Source organism: Triturus cristatus, chromosome 4_1 (genome assembly GCF_964204655.1).
Source record: "Triturus cristatus chromosome 4_1, aTriCri1.1, whole genome shotgun sequence".
Taxonomy (NCBI): Eukaryota; Metazoa; Chordata; class Amphibia; order Caudata; family Salamandridae; genus Triturus; species Triturus cristatus.
This window is the reverse complement of record NC_140585.1, coordinates 35,452,399-35,476,975: the sequence shown is the minus strand read 5'-3', so window position 1 is coordinate 35,476,975 and position 24,577 is coordinate 35,452,399. Positions and strand designations below refer to the sequence as shown.

The 24,577-nt window shown below is 47.4% G+C and overlaps 1 protein-coding gene across 1 annotated transcript in view; it reads right to left on the bottom strand.

Annotated features, from left to right (window-relative positions):
* The window catches only part of SLC43A1 (solute carrier family 43 member 1), a 375,520-nt gene that overhangs the window by 8,014 nt on the left and 342,929 nt on the right, over positions 1-24,577 (bottom strand). The window contains exons 11-14 of the mRNA XM_085651420.1: positions 11,665-11,806; positions 8,257-8,389; positions 2,832-2,905; positions 949-1,072 (exon numbers count right to left, since the gene is read on the bottom strand). Coding sequence (XP_085507546.1) covers positions 949-1,072; positions 2,832-2,905; positions 8,257-8,389; positions 11,665-11,806 — 473 coding nt within the window. The remainder of the gene's footprint in view (positions 1-948; positions 1,073-2,831; positions 2,906-8,256; positions 8,390-11,664; positions 11,807-24,577) is intronic.

The window sequence follows — 24,577 nt, the reverse complement described above, 5'->3', positions numbered from 1 at the left end:
CGTCAAACTCAACTTTGTTTCAAAAGTTCTAAAAGTGAAGAAAAGTCATTTGCGAAAGTGATCGATTGGGTCTGATGGAGTTTGGAAATCTAAGGATAAACATGTGGTCTTGACCAGGCAAACTGTGACTTCTTTTTTGTTTGCTGCTTTAGAAACCCCCTGTCGATCGAGGACCTCTTGATCCGATACTGGATTACCGGAGAGGTTAGAACACTGCGGAAGGATCCACTCTATTTATCAATCAACAAAATAATATGTGTCGTGTTTCATTGGTAATGTGGATGACCCAACATACTTTTATATTTTTACTGTCTAGTGAGACTAAAATCTTCTGTTCAAAAGAGATTTGACATTTAAAATCTGGAGAATTGAGAATTATAACTTAAATATATATAATCAGGGAATTATCGGGATTGTTGTAGAGGAAATTCAGGGTGGTGATTCTTCATGAAACAAGATATGTGTATTTTTAACTTTCAAAACCATTATTTATGTATCAGTAAAACCTGCTATGTAAGGGATTTCAAATGTATCTTTCTCTTTTATGTTTTTTACTGCATTGCAAGGTTGGTTAAAAACTGTGCAAGAAAATAAAATGAACTGAGTAGGATGAGTGTCTCTGAGCAGGTTATATTTCACGCCTCCCTATCAGAGAAGTGATGTGCAGGTCACCCCCACTAGCCGGAAAGAATCCCCTGGACAGAGATGCCTCATCTGGAGAAGCTATCCTAGCCCAAACCTCTGGTAAAGAATAGAATTTGCCAAGGTTACACTGCCCCCTGCTGGTGAAATAGCATCTTGAACTTTCTCAATTATAGATTTTGGGGTACAAGTCGCAGCACTGAGCTTCTGGAAAGGGCACCCTGGACTTACTGCTAGTTAAGACAGATTCTAACTGGATTACACCATCTCCCCTTGAGGTGACAACACCCCAAAAGCATCACTTACCCAGAAGGGATCTCCGTGCAGCGGTTCCACCATGGCCATGAACAGCGGCTGCTGTAGGAGAGCGAAGACGGCACTGATCAGCGACTGCAGGCCGGTCAATGTCCCAAAATGCTTGGAGGGATAGCTGTCCGTGAAGAGAAAATTGTAAGCATTATGGACGGGCAAAGCACCCCAGATGCAGCTTCGTCCGGTGCCTTCTCAAAAGGAAGCCAAGTATAGCACCATCAGGCGCCTGCCCAAATGGAACCTACGTCAGGTGCCTGCTCGAATGTAACCCACACGTAGCGTCATAAGACGCCTGCCCAAATGAGACCCATGTGCAGCATTATGAGGTGCCTGCGCGAATGTAACCCACATGTAGCGTCATAAGACGCTTGCCCAAATGAGACCCATGTGCAGCATTATGAGGTCCCTGCCTGAATGTAACCCACACGTAGCGTCATAAGACGCCTGCCCAAATGAGACCCATGTGCAGCATTATCAGGTGCCTGCTCGAGTGTAACCCACTCGTGGCGTCATAAGACGCCTGCCCAAATGAGACCCATGTGCAGCATTATGAGGTGCCTGCTCGAATGTAACCCACTAGTAGCGTCATAAGACACCTGCCCAAATGAGACCCATGTGCAGCATTATGAGGTGCCTGCTCGAATGTAACCCACTTGTGGCGTCATAAGACGCCTGCCCAAATGAGACCCATGTGCAGCATTATGAGGTGCGTGCTCGAATGTAACCCACTCGTGGCGTCATAAGACGCCTGCCCAAATGAGACCCATGTGCAGCATTATGAGGTGTCTGCTCGAATGTAACCCACTCGTAGCGTCATAAGACGCCTGCCCAAATAAGACCCATGTGCAGCATTATGAGGTGCCTGCTCGAATGTACCCCACTCGTGGCGTCCTAAGACGCCTGCCCAAATGAGACCCATGTGCAGTATTATGAGGTGCCTGCCCGAATGTAACCCACACGTAGCGTCATAAGACGCCTGCCCAAATGAGACCCATGTGCAGCATTATGAGGTGCCTGCCCGAATGTAACCCACTAGTAGCGTCATAAGACGCCTGCCCAAATGAGACCCATGTGCAGCATTATGAGGTGCCTGCTCGAATGTAACCCACTCGTAGCGTCATAAGACGCCTGCCCAAATGAGACCCATGTGCAGCATTATGAGGTGCCTGCTCGAATGTACCCCACTCGTGGCGTCATAAGACGCCTGCCCAAATGAGACCCATGTGCAGTATTATGAGGTGCCTGCCCGAATGTAACCCACACGTAGCGTCATAAGACGCCTGCCCAAATGAGACCCATGTGCAGCATTATGAGGTGCCTGCCCGAATGTAACCCACTAGTAGCGTCATAAGACGCCTGCCCAAATGAGACCTATGTGGAATGTAAGACAGAACCCCCCGCATGCCTTTACTCCGCTGTCACTACCCCGACTGCAAGTTTGGAATAGTATGAATTACTATTCCAACCCCTTTCAGTGCCTCAGTAGGGAAGGTGTTGGTCTTAAAATCCAACACCAGTCCAACAACGCACACCCCTAAAGCAAGTCGTTATAACAACTTGCGTGGTAAAGGAACGCGTGTTAATGTCACGGATAGTGACTGCGGAGTAAAGACAGGTCGTGGTTCTGCCTGCGGGGTAAAGGATGTTTCCACCCATGGGTAGCATCATCAGGTGCCTGCGTGAATTGAAACTATGTGTAACATTGTCAGACGCCCACTCGTATGTAACTAACATGTACTGGTGTCATGCCTGCCCCAATCGGATTCATGTCATCAGTTGTCTCCCCGAATGGAACCCATGTCTATAGGAAGTAAGCCCACATGTGGAACGTCCCACTGTAAGCTTCCAAGAAATTACTGAGAACTTTGAATACTTACACAGCTGCATAGAGCCCCCCACAGGCCGAGTGGAAGAAGCCACGGATCATGGTGTGCAGGATGAACGTCAAAAACTGGGGGAGAAAAAAAGAGAGCGAGTGAGCAGAGCAAGAGCCCTCCCCGGGTGACACAAGGGAAAGAGTCCTGGAACTAGCAAAGACCTCAATGGAGAGGTGCTCTTAACCTGAGAGAGATAAGACGTTAATGCAGCACCCTCAAGATAGAGGGCAGAGTTACTTGCAAGGGCAAGTTAATAATGTCAGATGGAGGCCAGCAATACCTGTGCGGAGAGTTATGAGTCTGGCATACAGGGCTGGGATACCGGTAGCAAATAAACGACTGTGAGGGCAGAGTTACTTGCACCGGTGAATGAATTCCTGGAGACAGTGGGCAGAGTCACCTGCACAGGTGAATGAATTTCATTACAAAAGCCTCCCATTATGCATAAACCTTTTATTGCTGCCCCAACAGGCAGCCCTTTAAGGAACATTAAGCACAGCATAACAAAACATTCCACTTCACAATATACAAAACAGGATATAACTCCACGTCACGATGACATTGTCCACATTGTACACTTTTGAGTGCTGCTCTTCAATAACAGAAGTACTTTTTCTCTGTTGTTATGGAAACCTGTACTTTGTGTCTTTTTAATAATTCGTTTTATCACCTTTACTTACTGGTTGGTTAGTAGGTATTTCCTGGTTTAACTTATGGTCGGGCTTAACCTGTTTCTCTGTTTCATTGCCTCACGCCTTATCGGCGCTTCCATTCTCCCTTATACATGGCAGGTAAGTTCCCCCCCACAACCCCCCTGCAAAAAAATCCTTGGCCCTTGCTGGGTTTTTCAGGCGTTTATCGCGGGTCTGTTTCACGGCTGGCTCACACCTTGTGCTTTGCCACCATCTTTCCCTCTGCCCGCGGGGCCTTTGTGAAGGATGCGCAGGTGGAGAGAGGGGGGAATCCACCTCGCAGAGTGTGACAGAGGCGTTCCCCGCTCCTCACAACAGAGTTTGGAGTCGCTTGATAAAGAGACACGTAACGTTATGAGGGATGAGTGCCCAAGACCATTCCTGGATAACAAAGCAGGAAGAACACCAAATCTGGATCTAGAATTAAGGACCTTTTTAGGTCTCGCGCCTAGCGTTGCAGTGCCTAGCACTGCTCACGCAGCGCGAGACCTCTTGTACAGGGTTTAGAAAGCTACCCACACGCTCATGCGTGTGGTTTTGCTTTCCCTGTCTGGCATTGGCTTAAGCGTGTTTTCTTATTTTAAATGACACGTGATTTGGTGGTTTTTAGAAGGGTCAACAGGAGGGGACTGGCTGTTGGCCATGGATCACAAAGGTCCCAGTGCTATTGCCAGGACCAGCGGGGCATGGAAGAAACGTCTGGTCCAGCAATGGTTTCTTCCCACAACGATGACGGACCCTGACCCCTTGCTCTCATGGGAACAGGGGCAGATCCCAAGGAGCTGCAGGTAAGCCTCAACCCTTTATTTTGTTATTCCCACTCAAAGGTAGGATGGAGGCTACGTTTCTTTCAGCCAAAACTGGTCTGGCATAGCAAGCAATCCATGGGTGTTGCAAACCGTGCAGGGCTTCATAAGAGAATTTTGGGCCACCCCCTTCCAAAGGCATCAACCAAGAGAGTTATTCTTAGATCAGGACCAAATTACCCTAGTAGATACAGAGGGTTCACCGATGCTACACTAAGGGGCAATTTCAAAGTTCAACGACTCAGAGAAGGGTTTTGTAAGGACAGTTTTCTTAGTCAAGAAAAAGGACAAAGGTTGGCGGCCTGTAATAAACCTATAGGAGTTAAACAAGTTGCTAATGTACAGGCACTTCAAAATGGAGGGGATCCATTTTTTTTAGAGATGGATATATAGATGGGTTTGTTGTCAGGATTGTTCATTAATCTGTTATTACTTTGCAGTGTGAAATGTGCATCCATTTGACCAAGATGTTCGTATTACCATTTTATTTTCTTTCTTTCAGATAACATGTTATTGTAAGAATTGTTTTCATGTCAATCAAAAGGAGCATCTTTCGTTCATCGCATCCTATAAGAGGACTAGGACATAGTGACGTGGAGTTATATACTCTTTTGAATATTCTGAAGTGCAATGTTTTGTTTATGACGTGTTTAATGTTCTTTGAAGCGCTGCATGTTGGGGAAGCAAAAAAAGGTTTATGCATAATGTTGGCCTCCGTTGTCTTTAATGAAATCAAGATTCTCTCTGTATGATAATTGGAGAATCGCCATTCTCTGAAACTGTGGGCAGAGTTACTAGCACAGGTGAATGGATTCTCTGAAACAGTGGGCAGAGTTACTAGCGCAGGTGAATGGATTCTCTGATACATTGGGCAGAGTTACTAGCACAGGTGAATGGATTCTCTGAAACAGTGGGCAGAGTTACTAGCGCAGGTGAATGGATTCTCTGATACAGTGGGCAGAGTTACTAGCACAGGTGAATGGATTCTCTGATACATTGGCCAGAGTTACTAGCACAGGTGAATGGATTCTCTGAAACAGTGGGCAGAGTTACTAGCGCAGGTGAATGGATTCTCTGATACAGTGGGCAGAGTTACTAGCACAGGTGAATGGATTCTCTGATACAGTGGGCAGAGTTACTAGCACAGGTGAATGGATTCTCTGATACAGTGGGCAGGGTTACTAGCGCAGGTGAATGGATTCTCTGATACAGTAGGCAGAGTTACTAGCGGAGGTGGATGGATTCTCTGAAACAGTGGGCAGAGTTACTAGCACAGGTGAATGGATTCTCTGATGCAGTGGGCAGAGTTACTAGCGCAGGTGAATGGAATCTCTGAAACTGTGGCCAGAGTTACTAGCACAGGTGGATGGATTCTCTGAAACAGTGGGCAGAGTTACTAGCACAGGTGAATGGATTCTCTGAAACAGTGGGCAGAGTTACTAGCACAGGTGAATGGATTCTCTGATACAGTGGGCAGGGTTACTAGCGCAGGTGAATGGATTCTCTGATACAGTGGGCAGAGTTACTAGCGGAGGTGGATGGATTCTCTGAAACAGTGGGCAGAGTTACTAGCACAGGTGAATGGATTCTCTGATGCAGTGGGCAGAGTTACTAGCGCAGGTGAATGGATTCTCTGATACAGTGGGCAGAGTTACTAGCGCAGGTGAATGGATTCTCTGATGCAGTGGGCAGAGTTACTAGCGCAGGTGAATGGATTCTCTGATACAGTGGGTAGAGTTACTAGCACAGGTGAATGGATTCTCTGATACAGTGGGCAGAGTTACTAGCACAGGTGAATGGATTCTCTGATACAGTGGGCAGAGTTACTAGCACAGGTGAATGGATTCTCTGATACAGTGGGCAGAGTTACTAGCGCAGGTGAATGGATTCTCTGATGCAGTGGGCAGAGTTACTAGCGCAGGTGAATGGATTCTCTGAAACAGTGGGCAGAGTTACTAGCGCAGGTGAATGGATTCTCTGATACAGTGGGCAGAGTTACTAGCACAGGTGAATTAATTCTCTGATACAGTGGGCAGAGTTACTAGCACAGGTGAATGAATTCTCTGATACAGTGGGCAGAGTTACTAGCGCAGGTGAATGGATTCTCTGATACAGTGGGCAGAGTTACTAGCACAGGTGAATGGATTCTCTGATACAGTGGGCAGAGTTACTAGCACAGGTGAATTAATTCTCTGATACAGTGGGCAGAGTTACTAGCACAGGTGAATGAATTCTCTGATACAGTGGGCAGAGTTACTAGCGCAGGTGAATGGATTCTCTGATACAGTGGGCAGAGTTACTAGCACAGGTGAATGGATTCTCTGATACAGTGGGCAGAGTTACTAGCACAGGTGAATGGATTCTCTGATACAGTGGGCAGAGTTACTAGCGCAGGTGAATGGATTCTCTGATGCAGTGGGCAGAGTTACTAGCGCAGGTGAATGGATTCTCTGAAACAGTGGGCAGAGTTACTAGCGCAGGTGAATGGATTCTCTGATACAGTGGGCAGAGTTACTAGCACAGGTGAATTAATTCTCTGATACAGTGGGCAGAGTTACTAGCACAGGTGAATGGATTCTCTGAAACAGTGGGCAGAGTTACTAGCGCAGGTGAATGAATTCTCTGATACATTGGGCAGAGTTACTAGCGCAGGTGAATGGATTCTCTGATACATTGGGCAGAGTTACTAGCGCAGGTGAATGGATTATCTGATACAGTGGGCAGAGTTACTAGCGCAGGTGAATGAATTCTCTGATACAGTGGGCAGAGTTACTAGTGCAGGTGAATGAATTCTCTGATACAGTGGGCAGAGTTACTAGCACAGGTGAATGGATTCTCTGATATATTGGGCAGAGTTACTAGCACAGGTGAATGGATTCTCTGATACAGTGGGCAGAGTTACTAGCGCAGGTGAATGGATTCTCTGATACATTGGGCAGAGTTACTAGCGCAGGTAAATGGATTCTCTGATACAGTGGGCAGAGTTACTAGCGCAGGTGAATGGATTCTCTGAAACAGTGGGCAGAGTTACTAGCGCAGGTGAATTAATTCTCTGATACAGTGGGCAGAGTTACTAGCGCAGGTGAATGAATTCTCTGATACAGTGGGCCGAGTTACTAGCGCAGTCGAATGGATTATCTGATACAGTGGGCAGAGTTACTAGCGCAGGTGAATGGATTCTCTTATACAGTGGGCAGAGTTACTAGCACAGGTGAATGGATTCTCTGAAACAGTGGGCAGAGTTACTAGCGCAGGTGAATGAATTCTCTGATACAGTGGGCAGAGTTACTAGCGCAGGTGAATGGATTATCTGATACAGTGGGCAGAGTTACTAGCGCAGGTGAATGGATTCTCTGATACATTGGGCAGAGTTACTAGCGCAGGTGAATGGATTCTCTGATACAGTGGGCAGAGTTACTAGCGCAGATGAATGGAATGGATTCTCTGATACAGTGGGCAGAGTTACTAGCGCAGGTGAATGGATTCTCTGATACAGTGGGCAGAGTTACTAGCACAGGTGAATGAATTCTCTGATACAGTGGGCAGAGTTACTAGCACAGGTGAATGAATTCTCTGATGCAGTGGGCAGAGTTACTAGCACAGGTGAATAAATTCTCTGATACAGTGGGCAGAGTTACTAGCGCAGGTGAATGAATTCTCTGATACAGTGGGCAGAGTTACTAGCACAGGTGAATGAATTCTCTGATACAGTGGGCAGAATTACTAGCACAAGAGAATGAATTCTCTGATACAGTGGGTAGAGTTACTAGCACAGGAGAATGAATTTTCTGCTACAGTGGGCAGAGCCACCTGCACCGGCGAATGAATAACCTGTAACTGAACGCAGGTGAATAAGTATTTAAGGGCAGAAGTGGATGGTTACCTGCATGGGTGAGTTATAGATCTGAGGCCAGAGGGCAGAGTTACCTGCAGAGGTAGGTTTTTCACCAGACACGTTATTCCAAACATTATCACCAGGATGTTTGTGAAAACGAAGGCACGAATGGCATTGGTGAGTTTCTGGATCTTCCGGTACCGCCTCTTCTTTGGGACTCCATCTCTGCGAAGAGAAACACAGTGTAGTTACACTCCACTGCCCTCGTCCACGCACTACTACCGGAGGAGCCTAGTGACGTGCCAGGCAGTATTTGTATGTTCCTTGATAATGTTACAGACAACACAGGCCTTGCTGTGCATTACTGAGATCCTTCTGTGCACGTGGGAGGGAACAAAAAGCGCAGTTTCTGAGACGCTTAGTAGAAACGCAGACTGGAGAAGGGACGTTTCCATTCTCTGCAGCGTTTAGCATCACCTGGGAGCTAGAGGCGCGCTGAGCTGGTGTAGTACCACAGATATGACACCTAGAAAGGTACAACATGCAACATAAAGAAGGTATTGCTGAACTATCCTGTGTAACAGTGCAGGAGCACAACCTGGAGCCCCTCCTTGCTCCACAGACCACCCAATGCCATAAAGGAAGTGACACCAACAAAAAGGCAGTGGTAGCTGTGATTCACCGCACCATTGAGGGTTATATTCAAATTTACAATTACGGTGCTTCTACGCCCAAGAACCCCTGTTTAATCCAAAGATAAATACAACAGTAAGGAGAGCCCTCGAAAAGTCATATAAGCAGACTTATATTCATAAACACGGTATCCAAAGTCCATGTATATATTCCTTCTAGATTCAGTACATTGATTCAAGGAACGCGATGTCTGTAGTATTCAACTTTATTATTCTAAAGTGAATTCTCAGCACAGCCAACGCGTTTCGTCCTTACAACAGGACTTCATCAGGGCTCCTGATGGATTTTATAGGTGCATCTCATTACCAGTTAGATCTACTGTAGTGACCTGCAACGTCTTGTGACTCCTGTACAATTTTCCTGTATGTCTTCCTCCTTTATGCTCCAAAGAAGTCCAGTCTATGACTGCACAATTCCAGCACTGATAGAGACTGGACAAAATTTGAAGACTGTGTCAGACATTAACAACCTTTATGCCAATCAAGGAGTGCGTGCACTGGGGACATATGTGTGCTTATATGACTTTTTGAGTGCGACCCTTACTCTTGTATTTATCTATATCATAAATGTATTAAAGGTACCCGTCTTTGGGGCAGGGCAAGGCAGGTGAGGCGGTTTCTAGAGGGATGCTGAGAGGCAATTCTCTGACATCAGACCTAATGGCATAAGGTATGCGGGGTGGCCATACAAGACCCAGAATATTGGAAATATAGGAGCTGTAGTAGCCAATAATATCTTGGGCACAGTTCTAGATTCATTGTCTAGGAAAGTGTGCTGAAATATGTCTAATCGTTTTGTTTACTGAGTTGTTTAGAATTATTACGTTTTTACAATATTTTTATAATAATAACATGTAGCGCATACTTAGTTTATCGTAAACTATCTATACCTGTGTGTGTACAAACACTCATTTCGGGTTTTGAAGCTGGACTTTGTACAATTACCAGCAGATGAGGGGTGTGTCCAGGGTTTATCAGACGCCTAATGCCCCCATCCACACCAGTGAGATTCGTGGGCAGATGTGAGAGTCAGCTGCCTGTGACCCCAAACCTTTCAGGGAACACAACACTACTAGGAGGGCGCTGAAGGCCCCTGACGAGCCAGAGCACTACAGGGCATTTGACAGACCCGGGCAGTAGTGTGAGCTTGGCACCTGCTAGCACTAGTATGGATATTGGCACTGGAGGGTAATAGTGCAAGTAGTGATGCCCAAGAGCATTAACACAAGTGAATGAGGGAATGGCTAATTTGCAGGGCACTGACGCCAGTGAATGAGTGAATGACTAATTTGCAGGGCACTGACACCAATGAATGAGTGAATGGCTAATTTGCAGGGCACTAACACCAGTGAATGAGTGAATGACTAATTTGCAGGGCACTAACATCAGTGAATGAGTGAATGACTAATTTAAAGGAAACTGACACCAGTGAATAAGTGAATGGCTCATTTGCAGGGCACTGACACCAGTCAATGAGTGAATGGCTAATTTGCAGGGCACTGACACCAGTCAAAGGGTGTGCGGTGCCATACTGGAACAGTAAATTAAAAGTGAAATAAAACATAAGGCTGCTGCAGCGGCGCGCCATGACACATTTGTGCTCAGACATTTTGGCTTTATGCTGTTTAACTTCAGCAACAAGCATTGACAATGCCAAGAAGTTGCCAATGTCTTTCAAAGATGCGAGCTATTGACTTTGACAAGGCTTGTTATCATGCTGTCTCCTAGGTGACTTTGTTCACCTGGAGTGCTTGGCTGAGAGGATGAACGTCAGCAGGACGTCACCCATTGGCGCCTGGGCTCGCGCTATGAGCATCTGAGGCCTGGAGTCAGTGTAGTTGAAGAATGGGAGGCCTGGCACTGTAGTGTCAGGATGAACTCTCGGGTGAGGTCACTACTGCTAGTGCTTACACCACAACTCCACACGCTCCCCAGTGTCAGTGTCCGCAGCCCTCTCAGTGATGTCCGGGTGACCCTTTAACTCCTTCATGCTGGTGCATACTACAGCTCGGAGCTTAATTTGTAAAACAATAAGTTCCGGGGCCCTCGTAAGGAGGCCACTGAAGCTTGCACCACCCCCTGCCCCTGCAGCACGGCCAGGGACAGTAGCATCACAACTACGCACCACCACACTACTAGAAGTGAGACAATTCAGACTATTTCAGGGCGGGTGATAGTCATGTTTTATGTATATTGAAGTAATAAACAGCAGTTGTTGTGCTCATTTCTAAATTGGACAAACAGCGCCACCATGTGGCAGACTATCATAAGTACAGGTGTTGACAGTTAAGTGTTGGTGCCGAGCACAGGAAACCACCGGCACAAATTAAGGACTGCTACAGCTCCTTAGTGCCATGGCCCACAACCTTCTCACCAGCGTGAAGATGAACAAGCAGCTCGGCAATCCTACTTTTTACACAGCGGTACCCTACTGAATGGATTTACATCACACGGTTACACTGCAGCTCCCTAGTGTCAGCATAAACACCCTGCTCACTTGTGCCAACACTGTTATTAATGCCAGTATTACGCCACAGCTCCCTTGTACCAGCGACTCCACCGAGCTCACTAGTGTCAGGGTGAACACCTCCTTAATCCCAGTGTTTACATCACAGCCTTCTAGTGGCAGCAGCAGCATACTGCTTATCAGTGTCAGGAACATCACCCAGTTCCTTCACGCTAGCATTTACACCACCGCCCTCTAGAGGTAGCACCAGCTACTAGCGTCTGGAACATCGCTCAGATCATTAAACACAGTATTTACAGATAGCGACTACTCTTGGCAGGATGCACACCCAGCTTACTTACCCAACCACGCCATCCACTGCTGGCACCTCTCCGGGGGCATCCACGCATTCCTTCAGGCGCCAGTCCATGACGTAACCGATGAGAGGGCACGTAAACAGGCACAGCAACTGCATCACCCCAAAGATGGAGGAGTAGAAGCCAACTGTGGAGAGAACAGCAAGGCCGCTGTGAGTATTAGTGGTGCACGCTAGCAGTTGCTCTACACAGGGTGATGTATTTAAGCACACTGGGGCACATTTACAAGGACATGTCAGAGCACGGTGCTGCTGAAATTTGGCAGCGACGTGCTCCGACAATTACAAAACATTGAGATACGCTGTATTTACATTTACAGCGCACCCCTGTGTTTCCCCCTGCGCTAGCGCAAACATTAGCTGCCTAGCACAAACGCAGGCACCCCTGCACAAGAGTGCAAGGGTGCCTGCGTCGCGGTGGAATGATTGTTAATGTACAGGACAATGTTCCTTCCTGCACATAAACAATCAATAATGGCGATGTGTTACTTGTATATGTGCTGCATTCTGCAGCACACATAGTAGTAGCAAATCGTCATCATTTAATGATTGTTTATGTGCAGGAAGGTACACCTTCCTGCACAAAAACAATCATTAATAGAGTTTTGCTCTTACTGTGTCTGCTGCAGAATGCAGCACACATAGACAAATAAAAGTATTTCTCCTCATTTCACCATTCGAATGCCTGCCATTTTTGGCGCTTCCTCAGATCGACATCTCTTGTAAATCTGGGGCAACGTCAATAAGCAATGGCTGTTGTGGTGGAAAGCCCAAAGCAACACCCATTGCACGCCCCTTTGATGCGAAGTGACGAATGTAAAGGGGCCGTATTTACAAGGTGGCATTAAGCCACAAAAAGTAGCTTAACCCCGCTTCGTAAATATGGAGAAGCGCATAGCGCCACCAGTGTTCTGGTGGCGCTATGCCCTTGTAAAGATATCCCACAGTGTACTCATAGAAGGAAGCCCTGTTTAGTTATGAATATTTGTATAGCGTCTTCTACCACTAGATGGCACCCTAGCACTTTCGTACTCAGGGCACATAAATGTGCAGTAGGTGGTCTTTCTCCAGCTGGACCAGCGATGGAGGGGGGTGTGGCCTGGATTGTAGCCCCGCCCACCCTGCACCACAATGGGCGGGCATCCTTTCTACTGCTGCCCGTGATCGGTGGGTGTCCCGGGGGTCGGGGGCAGGATGCTGACAGGACTCCGGGAGGCAGGGCAGCCGCAAGGAAATTCAGCAGGAGCAGAGACTCAGGTCTTGGGGAGTGGGACAATGCGGGGAACAGCTCCCCAAAAACAGCTTAGTTCCTCGGAGTTTCACTGCAGTGGAGGTGGGATGAGCCTCTTTTTTTGCAGTTTTGTACAGCACCAACTCGACCCGAAGGCATTGGAGCCCTTTACATGAGCACATAATACACCTCTGTCAGGTGCTGGCACCTCTAAAAACCAGCGCGGGAAACATAACCATTCCCTCTGCTGGTTAGTTTCCATCATGTCTTTACACTCAAAAACCAAGGGGGCTATTAGCAACAACTTGCAATAATTATCGCAAAACGCGCTTAGCGCGTTTGTTTTCATCGCCACCTATTGCTGGATATTTTCGCGGAGATAACACGCTATTAGCAACGTTTATCTCCACTGTGATAAAATATCCAGCGATGGCGGCGAAATGCCTGAATATCGCTGAAAATCCTGCGATATTCACGCATTAACGCCATGGTGGACTTAGCCTGACAATCCACCTCCCATTGAAGAAACAGGTAAGTCTTGTTTTGAGCAGGTGTTAAATACTAGCGATGATCGCGCTTAGCGCGACTTTTGTTATCGCTTCACCTGCGTTGCTAATAGGGGGAAGTTGTGTCAGCGACTGTTTTCAGTCGCTTTTAGTTGGGAAGGCCTACCTTGCATGTCATTAGCGATAATCATCGCTGGCATGCAAGGCGATAGGAAAACCGGCCGCTATCGCCAGAAAGCTGTCGCTAGCACCTGTTAGCAACAGCTTGCTGATAGGACAATAAAAAAATCGCCGCTTTGGCGGCAAAAAGTACCACTAAAGGGGCGATTAAGCCCTTGCTAATATGCCCCTAAAATGCAAAGAACTGGGAAGGAAATGGAGGGTAAGCTATGATAGGGAAAAAACGCAGGGGGCATATTTAAAATGCCCCTGCTGCACTTTTATGCCACGGGAGTATCACTTTTGTGATGCATCAGAGGTGCAGTGTGCCGGCCCATTTTTGCAAAGCCACACAAAGCCACTCCGCGTGGCTTTTTATTGCCTTCTAAATTTGGAGTAAGGCAATGCCTTACTCTGCGTCAAGGAGGCGTTCCATGGGTCTTGCTGTGGGTGTTCCCAAGCAACACCCATTGTTTTTGACACTACCCCAGGTTTACAACATAGCGTAAATCTGGGGCAGTGCCAAAATGCCTTCCCAAAGCAGGCATAACAAGGAGAAATGTCAACTTTTCTCCTTCTTTTTAGGTCTCGGGACCATCTGGTCGGCAGACCGGAAGTCCGGAGATTTAATGTCTTTGAGAAGAGGGGCTTGCACCCGCCCCTCTTCTCTCCTGTTCTCCATTGGCTGGCCTCTTAAATGCTGGCCAGCCACTGGAGAAGAGGTCCAGTCACTCCGTTGAAGCCCCGTCCTTTTCGGATCGGGGGGCGTGTTTTTTCGTTGCTTTTCGCAGGGCGTGTTTTTCTCTCCTCCAGCCAATGGCAAGAGGAGAGAAAAAGAAACACGCCCCCGAATCCGAAACCGAGGCTGCGTTTCTCCGAGGCAGTTCTTCTCTGCCTCGGAGAAAGGCGGTGGTGTCCCGGCGTTGCTCCCTCACCTTAAATTGATTGACGGGAGTGTTCTTATGCGTGAGAAAATCATATTTAGGAAAGTTTTGCCGGTGTGCACCTGGAAATTTCTGACTGCCACATGTTTCAAGGCATAATCTGGAAAACATTTGTTAATTTGAAAATCCGAAAACCTGCACCCAGGTGCGGTGGAGCCCAGTGTGTGAACATTTCTGGATTTTCTGTGAATGAGGTCATTGAATATCCAATAGGTAAATTTACATATCAAAAAGTCTAAATGCAATTCGTGAACATAGCCTGCTGTTGTTATCCTCCTGCCCTTGAACACCCCATAATGTACATTTCTCGGCTCACAGGATTTGTATGTGTGTCGTACATTATTCGTGTAAAATGTTAAAAGGCAAGTGAGTGCAGTCAGTCAATAGTCAGTCCGCTGTATTTCACTTTTAAGGCTTTCCACTTTCAGGCTGTTCGTTACATGGTTTAGCTCTCTTTTAAAGTTTAGTGTTTGTGTTTTATAGAACACGAACCCTGCGAAACGTATCGTTAAAGTACTAGTCCCCATATGATGGTAAACGAGCAAACTACGGTTTCAAACTCCAGAGCCTGCAGTGACTGGCTGCATGCAATCTACACTTGGCGCCCAAAAAAAAGTTCATTCAGCACTCCGCAGTGTCTCCTGGACGCCTATTGAGGGACGGCGGGGTGGGGGGGCTTTGCACAGAGCCATGCTAGGGCCTGATTGGTGCAGGGCTCTGTCCCGGGATGAGCACGCGCATCTTCTCGATGGCGGGATTCTGGGGTCTTTTGTGTCCTTTTCACTGGGTGCATCTGTCGCAGAAACCGGTGCTTGCCACTGTTTTTGTTGCTGCAAGAACACTGTGACTTAACAGTTACATGTGTGTACCTAAAAAAAATTATCGGCATATAACTTACTTTCGTTTCGTTTGTAAGTAACGTTGACTTTTCAGTGGAGGGCGTGTCCGGGTGACAGACGTCATAAAACATTGAATGCCCGTTTTAACAAGCATTTACAATGCAATGGTCTCGGCATTGGTAAAGTTAGAGCTATTGGCATTGCTCATGACATTATTTTTGTTTATGTTTTTGTTTTTAAAACATTTAAAGAAACGGCATTGTCATGAGCAATGCCAATAGCTCTAACTTTAACAATGCCGAGACCGTTGCATTGTAAATGCTTGTTTCCTCTTTCCACGTGTGCTGAATTCTGCAGCACACATAGAACAAGGGAAACGCCTCCTTTGATTATTTTTGTGCTGGAAGGTGACCCTTCCTGCACAAAAAGAATCATGCCAACGACACAGACGCCCTTACACCATGGTGCAAGGGTGCCCGGCTGCAGTCTGTGCGCCGGCAGATCTTGTTAAATACGGCTCATTCCTGCCCTTTTCTTTTGACTTAGGGCAGCGCAGCTAGAAGGCTTGCATTGCTGCCCTATACCAAAATATTGTAAATATGCCCCAAGATTTATTGTGCTGCTTTGAATCAATTCGGAAAAATAATTTAAAAAAGAAAAAAAATGTTTTCTTTGCTCAACAAACAGCGTGTCTGGAAATGCTCCAGAACTGTTTTTAAAATCAAGTCATTTTAAAAATCTGAGGTGTGTAGATAATGCACTCCATCCTCTCAGCAGTTTGCGGGAGATCCATCCAATTTCTTCCACTCCGAGGTGGAAACATTTGTGTTAATTTTCCTCAGCTCGATGAACCCCTCTTAGAGACTCCTTTACGTCCTCCCTCTCAACAGGAAGGCCCACTGCGGGGACCTTTTAAAAGGATTTCTCTGGAAGATTTATAATTAATCTTACAAAAAGTAAACACAGGATCTCCCATTGATCCATGCCCCCCGCATCCTCCCACTGTATTTATTATCAAAGGCAAGCACCAGGATTGATCCAAAGATTAACCTTCTCCTCTCTCTTGAGCAGGGCGAGGAGCCCCTCGTATGGTAAAGGGCACTGATCTCACATTGAGTTATTACAGACCAATCTCCCTTCTTCCTCTCTTAGGGAAGATGGTGGAATCTTTGGTGGATCCCAAATCAACAGCTAGGCTGAGCGGAACAATATCCTCTCTTCTTCCCCGTCTGGTTTCCGTGCTGGGTTTAGCACAGAAGCAGCTCTTTGAGAGGTTACAGAATACATTAGAACTAATTGTGATCCGGGTCGGAAGGCAGTGGTCCTTTTATTAGATCTTTCGGCTGCCTTCAACACTGTGTCCCATAAAATTCTCCTTCAGAGACTTAAGAAGATTCGAATAGCGGACAAGGCCCTAGACTGGTTGTTCTCTTTTCTTTCCGAAAAACAGCAAGCAGTATCTCTTCCACCTTTCACTTCCCTGTGTAGATCCATAGGTTGTGGGGTCCCACAGGGTTCAGCATTGAGCCCTACTTTATTTAACATCTATGTGACCCCCTTGGCCCCTGTGACACCCAGCTTATATGGCCTTTCAACGGCTTGCTGATTCTGTGGCCAGTGATATTCAGTGTTGTCTTGCTGCTGTTCCGACTGGAAGTATAGCAGCTGCTTAGAAGCTTAATGCTGGTAATACTGAAAGCCTGACTTTCGGTCCATCTTCTCTCATTGATTCCTCAGTCCTCTGGCCTCCTAAATCTGGCCGTCAACAGTCGCCAGGAATCTTGGGATTTTGCCGGATTCGGCTTTCTCCTTCAAACTCCAAGTAAGTGCCACGGTTGGCACTTGCTTTGGCTTGTTGAAATCTTTGGAAATGCTTTTGATATCTCCCTTTGGACACTCGAAAGAGGATTATGCATGCCCTGATCACATCCAGACTAGATTACGCCAATGTTCTCGATTTAGGAATATCTCCAGACCTGGTCACACGGCTTCAGCGTCTTCAGACCGCTGCCGCCCATCTTGTACTGAATATTCCAAAAAGACATTCCATTCGATAAGACCTAAAATCACTTCTCCGGTGCGTAAAGTTAAATCTGGTGGCAGACCCTTTTCTTGAAACTACTATTTAGAATTTCATAACACTGTATCTTCGTAATATACCTAGTGAAAGTTTATATAGAGCCCAAGTGAACCTGTTCCGGGTACATTAGAATCTCTCTCACGTTTCTTGTTATATTTTAGCACCATGACACTTCTTTTGAAGCAGCAGTAGTGCTTTATTGATATATTGATATATTCGCATTCATTGATTCACTAGATACATTTCACAAGCGCACATTCATTTTGTTAGGTCTCGCCTGACCCAGCGCATGCGCTGCTCTGGCAAGACTTATTGAGAGGGCTCCAAAAAGTGCTACCAGGCCAGCCTAGAGCTACAGTGCATGTGCGCGGGCGCGCTTTACCGCAATTACTTTCACTTTCGCTGCCGCTTTGATGTTTGATCACGATCACTTGGCATAGCCAATAGGTCTCGCTTTTGGGACCTTATAAGTATTTAGTTATGCTACTGTGGCATGGCTAAACACATAAGGGTCCCAAAGGCAAGACCTATTGGCTATGCCAATGCTTGTTTTTGTTTAGGCACAGGGAGATTAAGGGATTTGTCCAGAATCACAGGATGTTGAGCCAAAGATGAGAATCATACCTTGTCCCCCAGTTCCAAAGTTTCAGCTCTAGTCCTTACGCCACATCCGTTATTCCCACTTCCTGCTGGGAATCATATTTAGTTCACTCCAGGGCCCACCTGAGACATGTCTTATCTCCCCTTCCTGATGCCTTATCACCTGGCTACTGCAGCGCAAGATAGGTGGTGGCCATAGTGGCAGCACCACAGCTGGCATGAGCCTGCTTTTAGGGAAGGCTGTGGTAGCAAGTGGGGTCCCGTCCGCCTCGTCGCCAATGTTATATCTTGGGCACTAGTTCCACATAATGGCCCGCCACTCCCTTTTATTAACCCAGTACCTAACCTGGTATTGAGGATGTAGGGATGGTTGAATATATAGCCCTACCCCGACAGCCCCCCAAGGCCACAGGCACAGCCCCTCGGGGCTGAAATATAACGTGCCCCCGGTACACTACAGTTAATTTGGTTTGGGGAAGTCCTGTCCAGGTAACTGGCAGCCTCAATCGCGCTTGTTAGATATTTCATCCCTGGGTTTGGACGTCTGAGAAGTATTTTCACAGATTTCTTCAAAACAAAGACGTTAGGGGCTGGCCAGGCAATTTAACCCATTATATGGGTGACCTCATTGGTTCCAGGGCAAGTGTTGATAATCTGCCATATTTAGGGTTGTTCACCACAAAGGTGGAGTTTTCCCAACCAAAACATCTGTATCTGCTTGGTGGGTGGAACCTCTATGGGGGAGGAACTGTTTGGGGTCAAATCCACCAGTGTCCATCCATGCTGGTGGAATGTTGGCGGAATACCAGCAAATGTTGACTCTGGGAATATACTACCAAAGCAGGAGTATAGAGTCATGGTCCGGAGAGCGCTATCCCAAACCTTCTGTGGGGACGGGTATATCCCACAGCTTGTCAAAGACAGTGTACTGGACATACGTGGGACTGGATAACTTTTTGAAAATGTGCCAGGACAGGTGGTGACAAACGGGAGCGTCCCAGTAAACCCAGGACGCCTGGGCACCCTATGACTGCACCGAACCCCAAGGAAGGACTACACCAGAGCATCTTCCAAACGTAGGATACAGGCCAGAAATTTGAAAGACAAGGTCAACATTTGTAGAAAGTGTGGCCTGTACTCCATTTCGGAAAGGTTTGCCTGGCCAAAAGATGGTACGGCAACTCAAGTTGCCGCATGGGAGTAGCTCAGGCCAGATCCCTTTACAGTCAGGAATCCATAGTATTTATAGGGTAAAACAGGATTAAAAGTCCCAGAAAGCAAACAGGGCCTCATAACAGTAAATAAGTGTCTCTGAGATGAAGTGGAAGGGGGTGTCCAGATACACAGAGGTCCATATAACATTGTTTGCCTAGCCTACCATATATAAGTTAAAGGAAAACACACAGGGCATTACGGTTGGGTAGACTTCAAACAAAATTAGTGCACACAAGTGTTTCTGTTAGATCGCATGTCTCATTTTCACACATGCTGTGATGACTCTAAGGGGGAGGGGCTTGGGTTTTATCCCTGGTGTGGTGAATGGCTGAGGCACGGCAGTACAGGGGACAGCCTTTTAAACACCTTTAAAACAAATAACTTCTAACCATTGTGCACACTCACCCGACCCTCTCCCCAAAACTGGGAGGCTGCGACGGGTAATGAAAAATAGGGACAGTCCGGGGAACTCTGGGACATCTGGTCACCCTGCGGATGGGTTACACCTGAGCCAGTAAATCAACCACCAGAGTAGGTGATCCTTTAAGGGCAGGTTAAGGTAGCAGCTTAGGGCACCCTCTAGTGGTAGTGTCAAGTTACAACAAATGACCAGAAAAGTCCCCTTTTTATCAGTGCATACGGAGCGCTCCAGCAGGGAACTTGATCTTTTGAAGGTAGCGCTGAAAATCCTAATGGCATTCCCAACAGAAGGAAAGAGTTTGCGCGTTAATTCACAGAAGGAGTCACAAAAAGGTAGGTGCCTTCTGGGGGTGAAGGGGGGGGGCAGTTAGAGCCACCCAGAGATCTCTGACGTAGCTTACTCATTAAGATTCGGTGGAGGGGAGGGGAAGAGGGTGAATCTCGAATTTCCCAACTAAAAAAAGCAGTGGGATGAGGGTGAATGATTGAGATGACTGAGGTTCGAGATGGGCTGTTTCCAGGAGGGGCAGGGTCAGCTTCTAGTACGTGTGGATAGTTGGACAGCTTTTTTGTTTTTTACTGCTCATCATAGCAAGCTGTGGAGGTCATTCGTTATTTTTATTTTTCAAAAACAAACTTCTTCTTGGGAATTTGTTTTTGAAAAATAAAAAACTTTGGAAAAGTTTGACAGCTGGCTGTCTTTTTCACGGAGCCATCTGACGGGAACTTCCATGACGGCGGTTCCTGGCAATGTATAGACATGTTAGCCGGATCAGCAAACATCTCTTAATTTGGCAGGTGGAGGGAAGGGAGGTGGCAGATATAAAGTCCTCCACAACCATGTTGGCCTTTACTCCACATACCAAACCCTAAATCAGGCTGTAGGGAAAAAGGCTTTTTGCAGTTCCCCCCGCCCCCCACACTTTTTGCCCCTTTTGGACCATTAGCTGTTGGTTTTGCGACTCTGAGAGTGCGCTGGGGGCTGCTGTCCAGACCTCAGTACCAGAGCTCTGACCCGCTGCAAAAGGTATGTCACATTGGATGTCCCTGATTGGCAAGTGCTGACTTACTTATAAGTGACACGTATCTGGTACCAGGGATCCAAGTGCATATGAGACGGAGTACCCACCCAGGGCTGCAGCACTGTGTTTGCCACCCTTTGCGTGACAAGGTACAAAATGGCTTCCAGCCTGACACTGCAGACCGGAAAGGCAGTGCTTGCTCTGCAATTTCGACTTTGTCATTAACATTAATTGCAAAACGACCCTTTCTCTTAACAGCATATGCAAGTCTCCCCTAAGGAAGGGCCATAGAGCCCTATGGCAGAGACCTATGTATTGTTAAGATAGACATATAGGTTATATATGTCTTAGCAGCAAAACCTTTAAAAAGTTGTTGTTTTGCTGAGGAACGTTAGTAGCCCCATTGGCTAACACAGGGTCTCAGACTGGCATCCCAGCCTGGCTAACTTCTGAACGGGATTAATTAACTGGGTACAGTAAGGTATCAAATTAATCATGGCATTAAATTTGACTTGATGTCCAAGTCAAGATTTATGTCAATTTTAAAATTACTGTGCCCCAGTTAGTCCAGTGCCCTTAAAAAGGCCCTGAGACTCAGGAAGGTTTCTGCCCACCCATGTGTCGATGACTCACAGGCCCAGGAAAAAAGGCAGTTGCTGCAGAGTGAGGTGCGAGCTCTTGCAGGAAGGCTGCAAGGGGTGTTAGCTCAAAAGGCGAGCTTCAAAGGGGAAACCGACCTTTGAAGGTCTGCCTGAGACAACACACCCGAGCAGGAGGTCTTTTGTTCCTGTAGACAAGTTGGTGCTGGTGACAGAGAGGGAAAACAAGTCCTCAAATCAGTCTTCCCGTGGGCGTGTAGCCGTCAGGTAGCCACAGCTCTGGGGTGGGCTTCCAAGCTCCTCACAGTCGAGGAAAGAGTTCAGACATCTTTGAAAGTAGCAAGAATATCACACTTTGGGATTGCACAATGCCACACATCGCAGGAACTTTGTCACCAAAGAGGACGGGAGCTACTAGACAATTGGCTAGTGACCGCGTTTTCCACTCGGGGCACTTCCCGGGTTTTCATGGGTACCCCTGTAATCCTGAATTTCAGTACAGTGTGGATTTGGAGAGAGGACCAAGGGAGGAGAATCCTGCTGCTTTTGAAGCTGCACAAAGAGAGGCTGTACCGTCGGAAGGACTGCACCTGCTGCACTTTGAGCTAGTGAGATTGGACTGTGCCTGTATCTCCTGGCTTGAGGAACACTTGTTTCCCAACTACAGATTGAAGCAGTGGCTCCAAGGATCAGTCCGCTGGCCCCCTTGAACAGCACCAGAGGGATCAAAGCCCAAACCGACAAAGCAGTAGCCACTGCTGAAGGATCGCAGCTGGTCACTGCCGGGCACACCAAGAGGCAAATATGAGATAGCTAAAAGCTGGACCCACGTCATCTGGACCCAGGAGTGCTATAAGAGAGTGGAGTTGGTGCCCAAGAGGGACACTAGACCCCACAAAGGATATGCGCTGTATCATAAGAACGGAAGCCCAGCAGCAGCTGGCCTTGTGCTGTCACAAAGAGGATGCCGCGGGACCCCTAGTGCTGTGTTCAAAGTCACCTCAACCCACCCTGGACCGAGGGATCAACCACACTTCACCCACGTAGACAGCACAGCTCCAGGAGCATCATTGAAAATCTTTTCTGCCTGCGTCCCCAGCATCAGGACCTCTCAATTGTTGTTTATGGCAGTTGTTTCTTAGAGGCTGAAACTGGACTGGAAAAGGCTCTGGTGGCCAGGTAACTGTCCAAAGTAACCTTACTGGACTACTAGACCTCCACCCTGCTGGATTTGAGCACCCAACCTGGATCGGAGTCATCAAACTAACTGTTTCAAATTATTCCAAAGTTTGAAAGGTTTTTGTTGACCAATGCTTGTTTGCAGTTGGATTTCAAGGTATTTATTTAATTTAAAATCTTTATCTCCGGAACCCTTGGGTAGATTTTCTAAAACTTCATTAAAATATGCTCTATGTTTATGAATTGCTGTTGTGACTCTTTCTTGTTGTGTGACTTTCTAATTCAGTTGTTTGGTGCTGTTAAATGCTTTTACGTTGTTCTTTAGTTTAGTCTTGCTGCCCGAAGCCAAAGCTACCCAGGGTTGAACTTAAGGTTAACAAACAATCCTGACTGGACCTAAGACAGTTTTTGTGAGGGTGTTGCACGTTAAGACCCCACAGTCATATCATTTAATACACCCAAATCCTCACACTTCCCTCTGTCTAGCGGGGCACAGTGGGTCAAAATCGATGGTTTAGAATTCATCTGAGTGATTGGCAGTGGTTAGACTATTTGCAAGCATTCATCCCATCAACTTTGGGTGTTTGATTGGCAGCAGTATTCCTGAAAACCTGAGGCGTGCTCAGCTTTCCAAGCCAACCATGGCTAATGTTTGTGAATTCCAAAGGTAGTAAATGTACACCCACTGGAGGGGTACCTCTATGGGTGCTCGTTGGGTACTTTTATGGCCATCCCGTCTTTATATATATAAGTACCTGATCCCAAAAATTGACCTGTTAAAACCTCTTGGTGAAATCAGAACATGAGACAAATCAACACAGACAAAGCAAACCCGACTCAGGACCCCCAGGGGCAACTACCAAGCCAGAGAGCATTTATTTAACCCCCCCCCCCCCCAAGCTACGCCCCCGCCAGGAATTGCTTTAGAAATACCACAGGATGTCTTCCCACTAAAAAGACAAACCAGCACGTCTTCGGGGATGGAGGTTTCATGTGCTCTTACCAGGGTCGCGAAGAGCCTATTCTTTGAGTGTTTACTAGTGATTTCTTTTTATAACGTTGCACTGCCTGAGTAGTGACGGCGTATACTCCTGGAGCTGCCAATAAAACGAATGAGGAGGAGAAACAAGGAGGTAATCTAGACTAACAGAGATACGGTGAGATGTAAACAATGCGTTAGATCGCTGCTTCCCAAACGTTTTAGAACCAAGGCCCATATTTTACAGCGACAAACGTTTAGGACTCACCTAGCTTTGCTGACATGAGGCGGTGTTTTTTTATTTAACCAAAGCATGGTGTGGCAGCGCACTGCCATTTACAGACAGCAACAGTGGCGGCTGCTCCAGGGAAGCAGTTGTGGGGTGGGGTTTAAATAAACAAAATCACTTACCTGCCGACCGAGCTGGCTGGCCGCTGCCTCTCCTCCGTCCTCTTCCTTCTGTAGAAGCAGGAACAGCCGAGGCTGCCCTCAGCGCTCAGACAGGGACTGGGAGCCAGGGCATGTTCTCCACCCAGGCTCACTGGCGTATTGAAAAGTGAGGGGACCTCCTTGCACGGTACGGAGAAGGGCCCCCTCCGGGCTCAATCAGGAGCTCTCCGGCCAGAGTGCAGTGCCAAGGGGGGCCCTTGGAGCTTGGGGCCCCTCCCCGCACTGCGGGGGCTGTGGGAGCCTGTGTTACGCCCCTGCCCAGGCTGTATCAATCAATCAATTAGTCAATTTATAGAGCGCCCTACTCACCCGTGAGAGTCTCAAGGCACTGAGTGTGGGGGGGGAAGCAGCTACTGGTCGAGCAGCCAGGTCTTGAGAAGTCTCCTGAAAGTCAGCAGGTCCTGGGTCAGATGCAGGTGGGTGGGGAGGGTGTTCCATGTCTTGGCGGCGAGGTGGGAAAAAGATCTGCCGATGGTGGTCGTTCGGCAGATGCGTGGGACGTTGGTGAAGGCGAGGTCAGCGGAGTGGAGCTGGCGGTTCGGGGTGTAGAAGGACAGTCATTCGTTGAGGTATTCTGGTCCGGCGTTGTGGAGTGCTCTGTGAGCGTGGGTGAGGAGCTTGAAGGTGATCCTCTTGTTGACCGGGAGTCAATGCAGATCTCTCAGGTGGGTGGTGA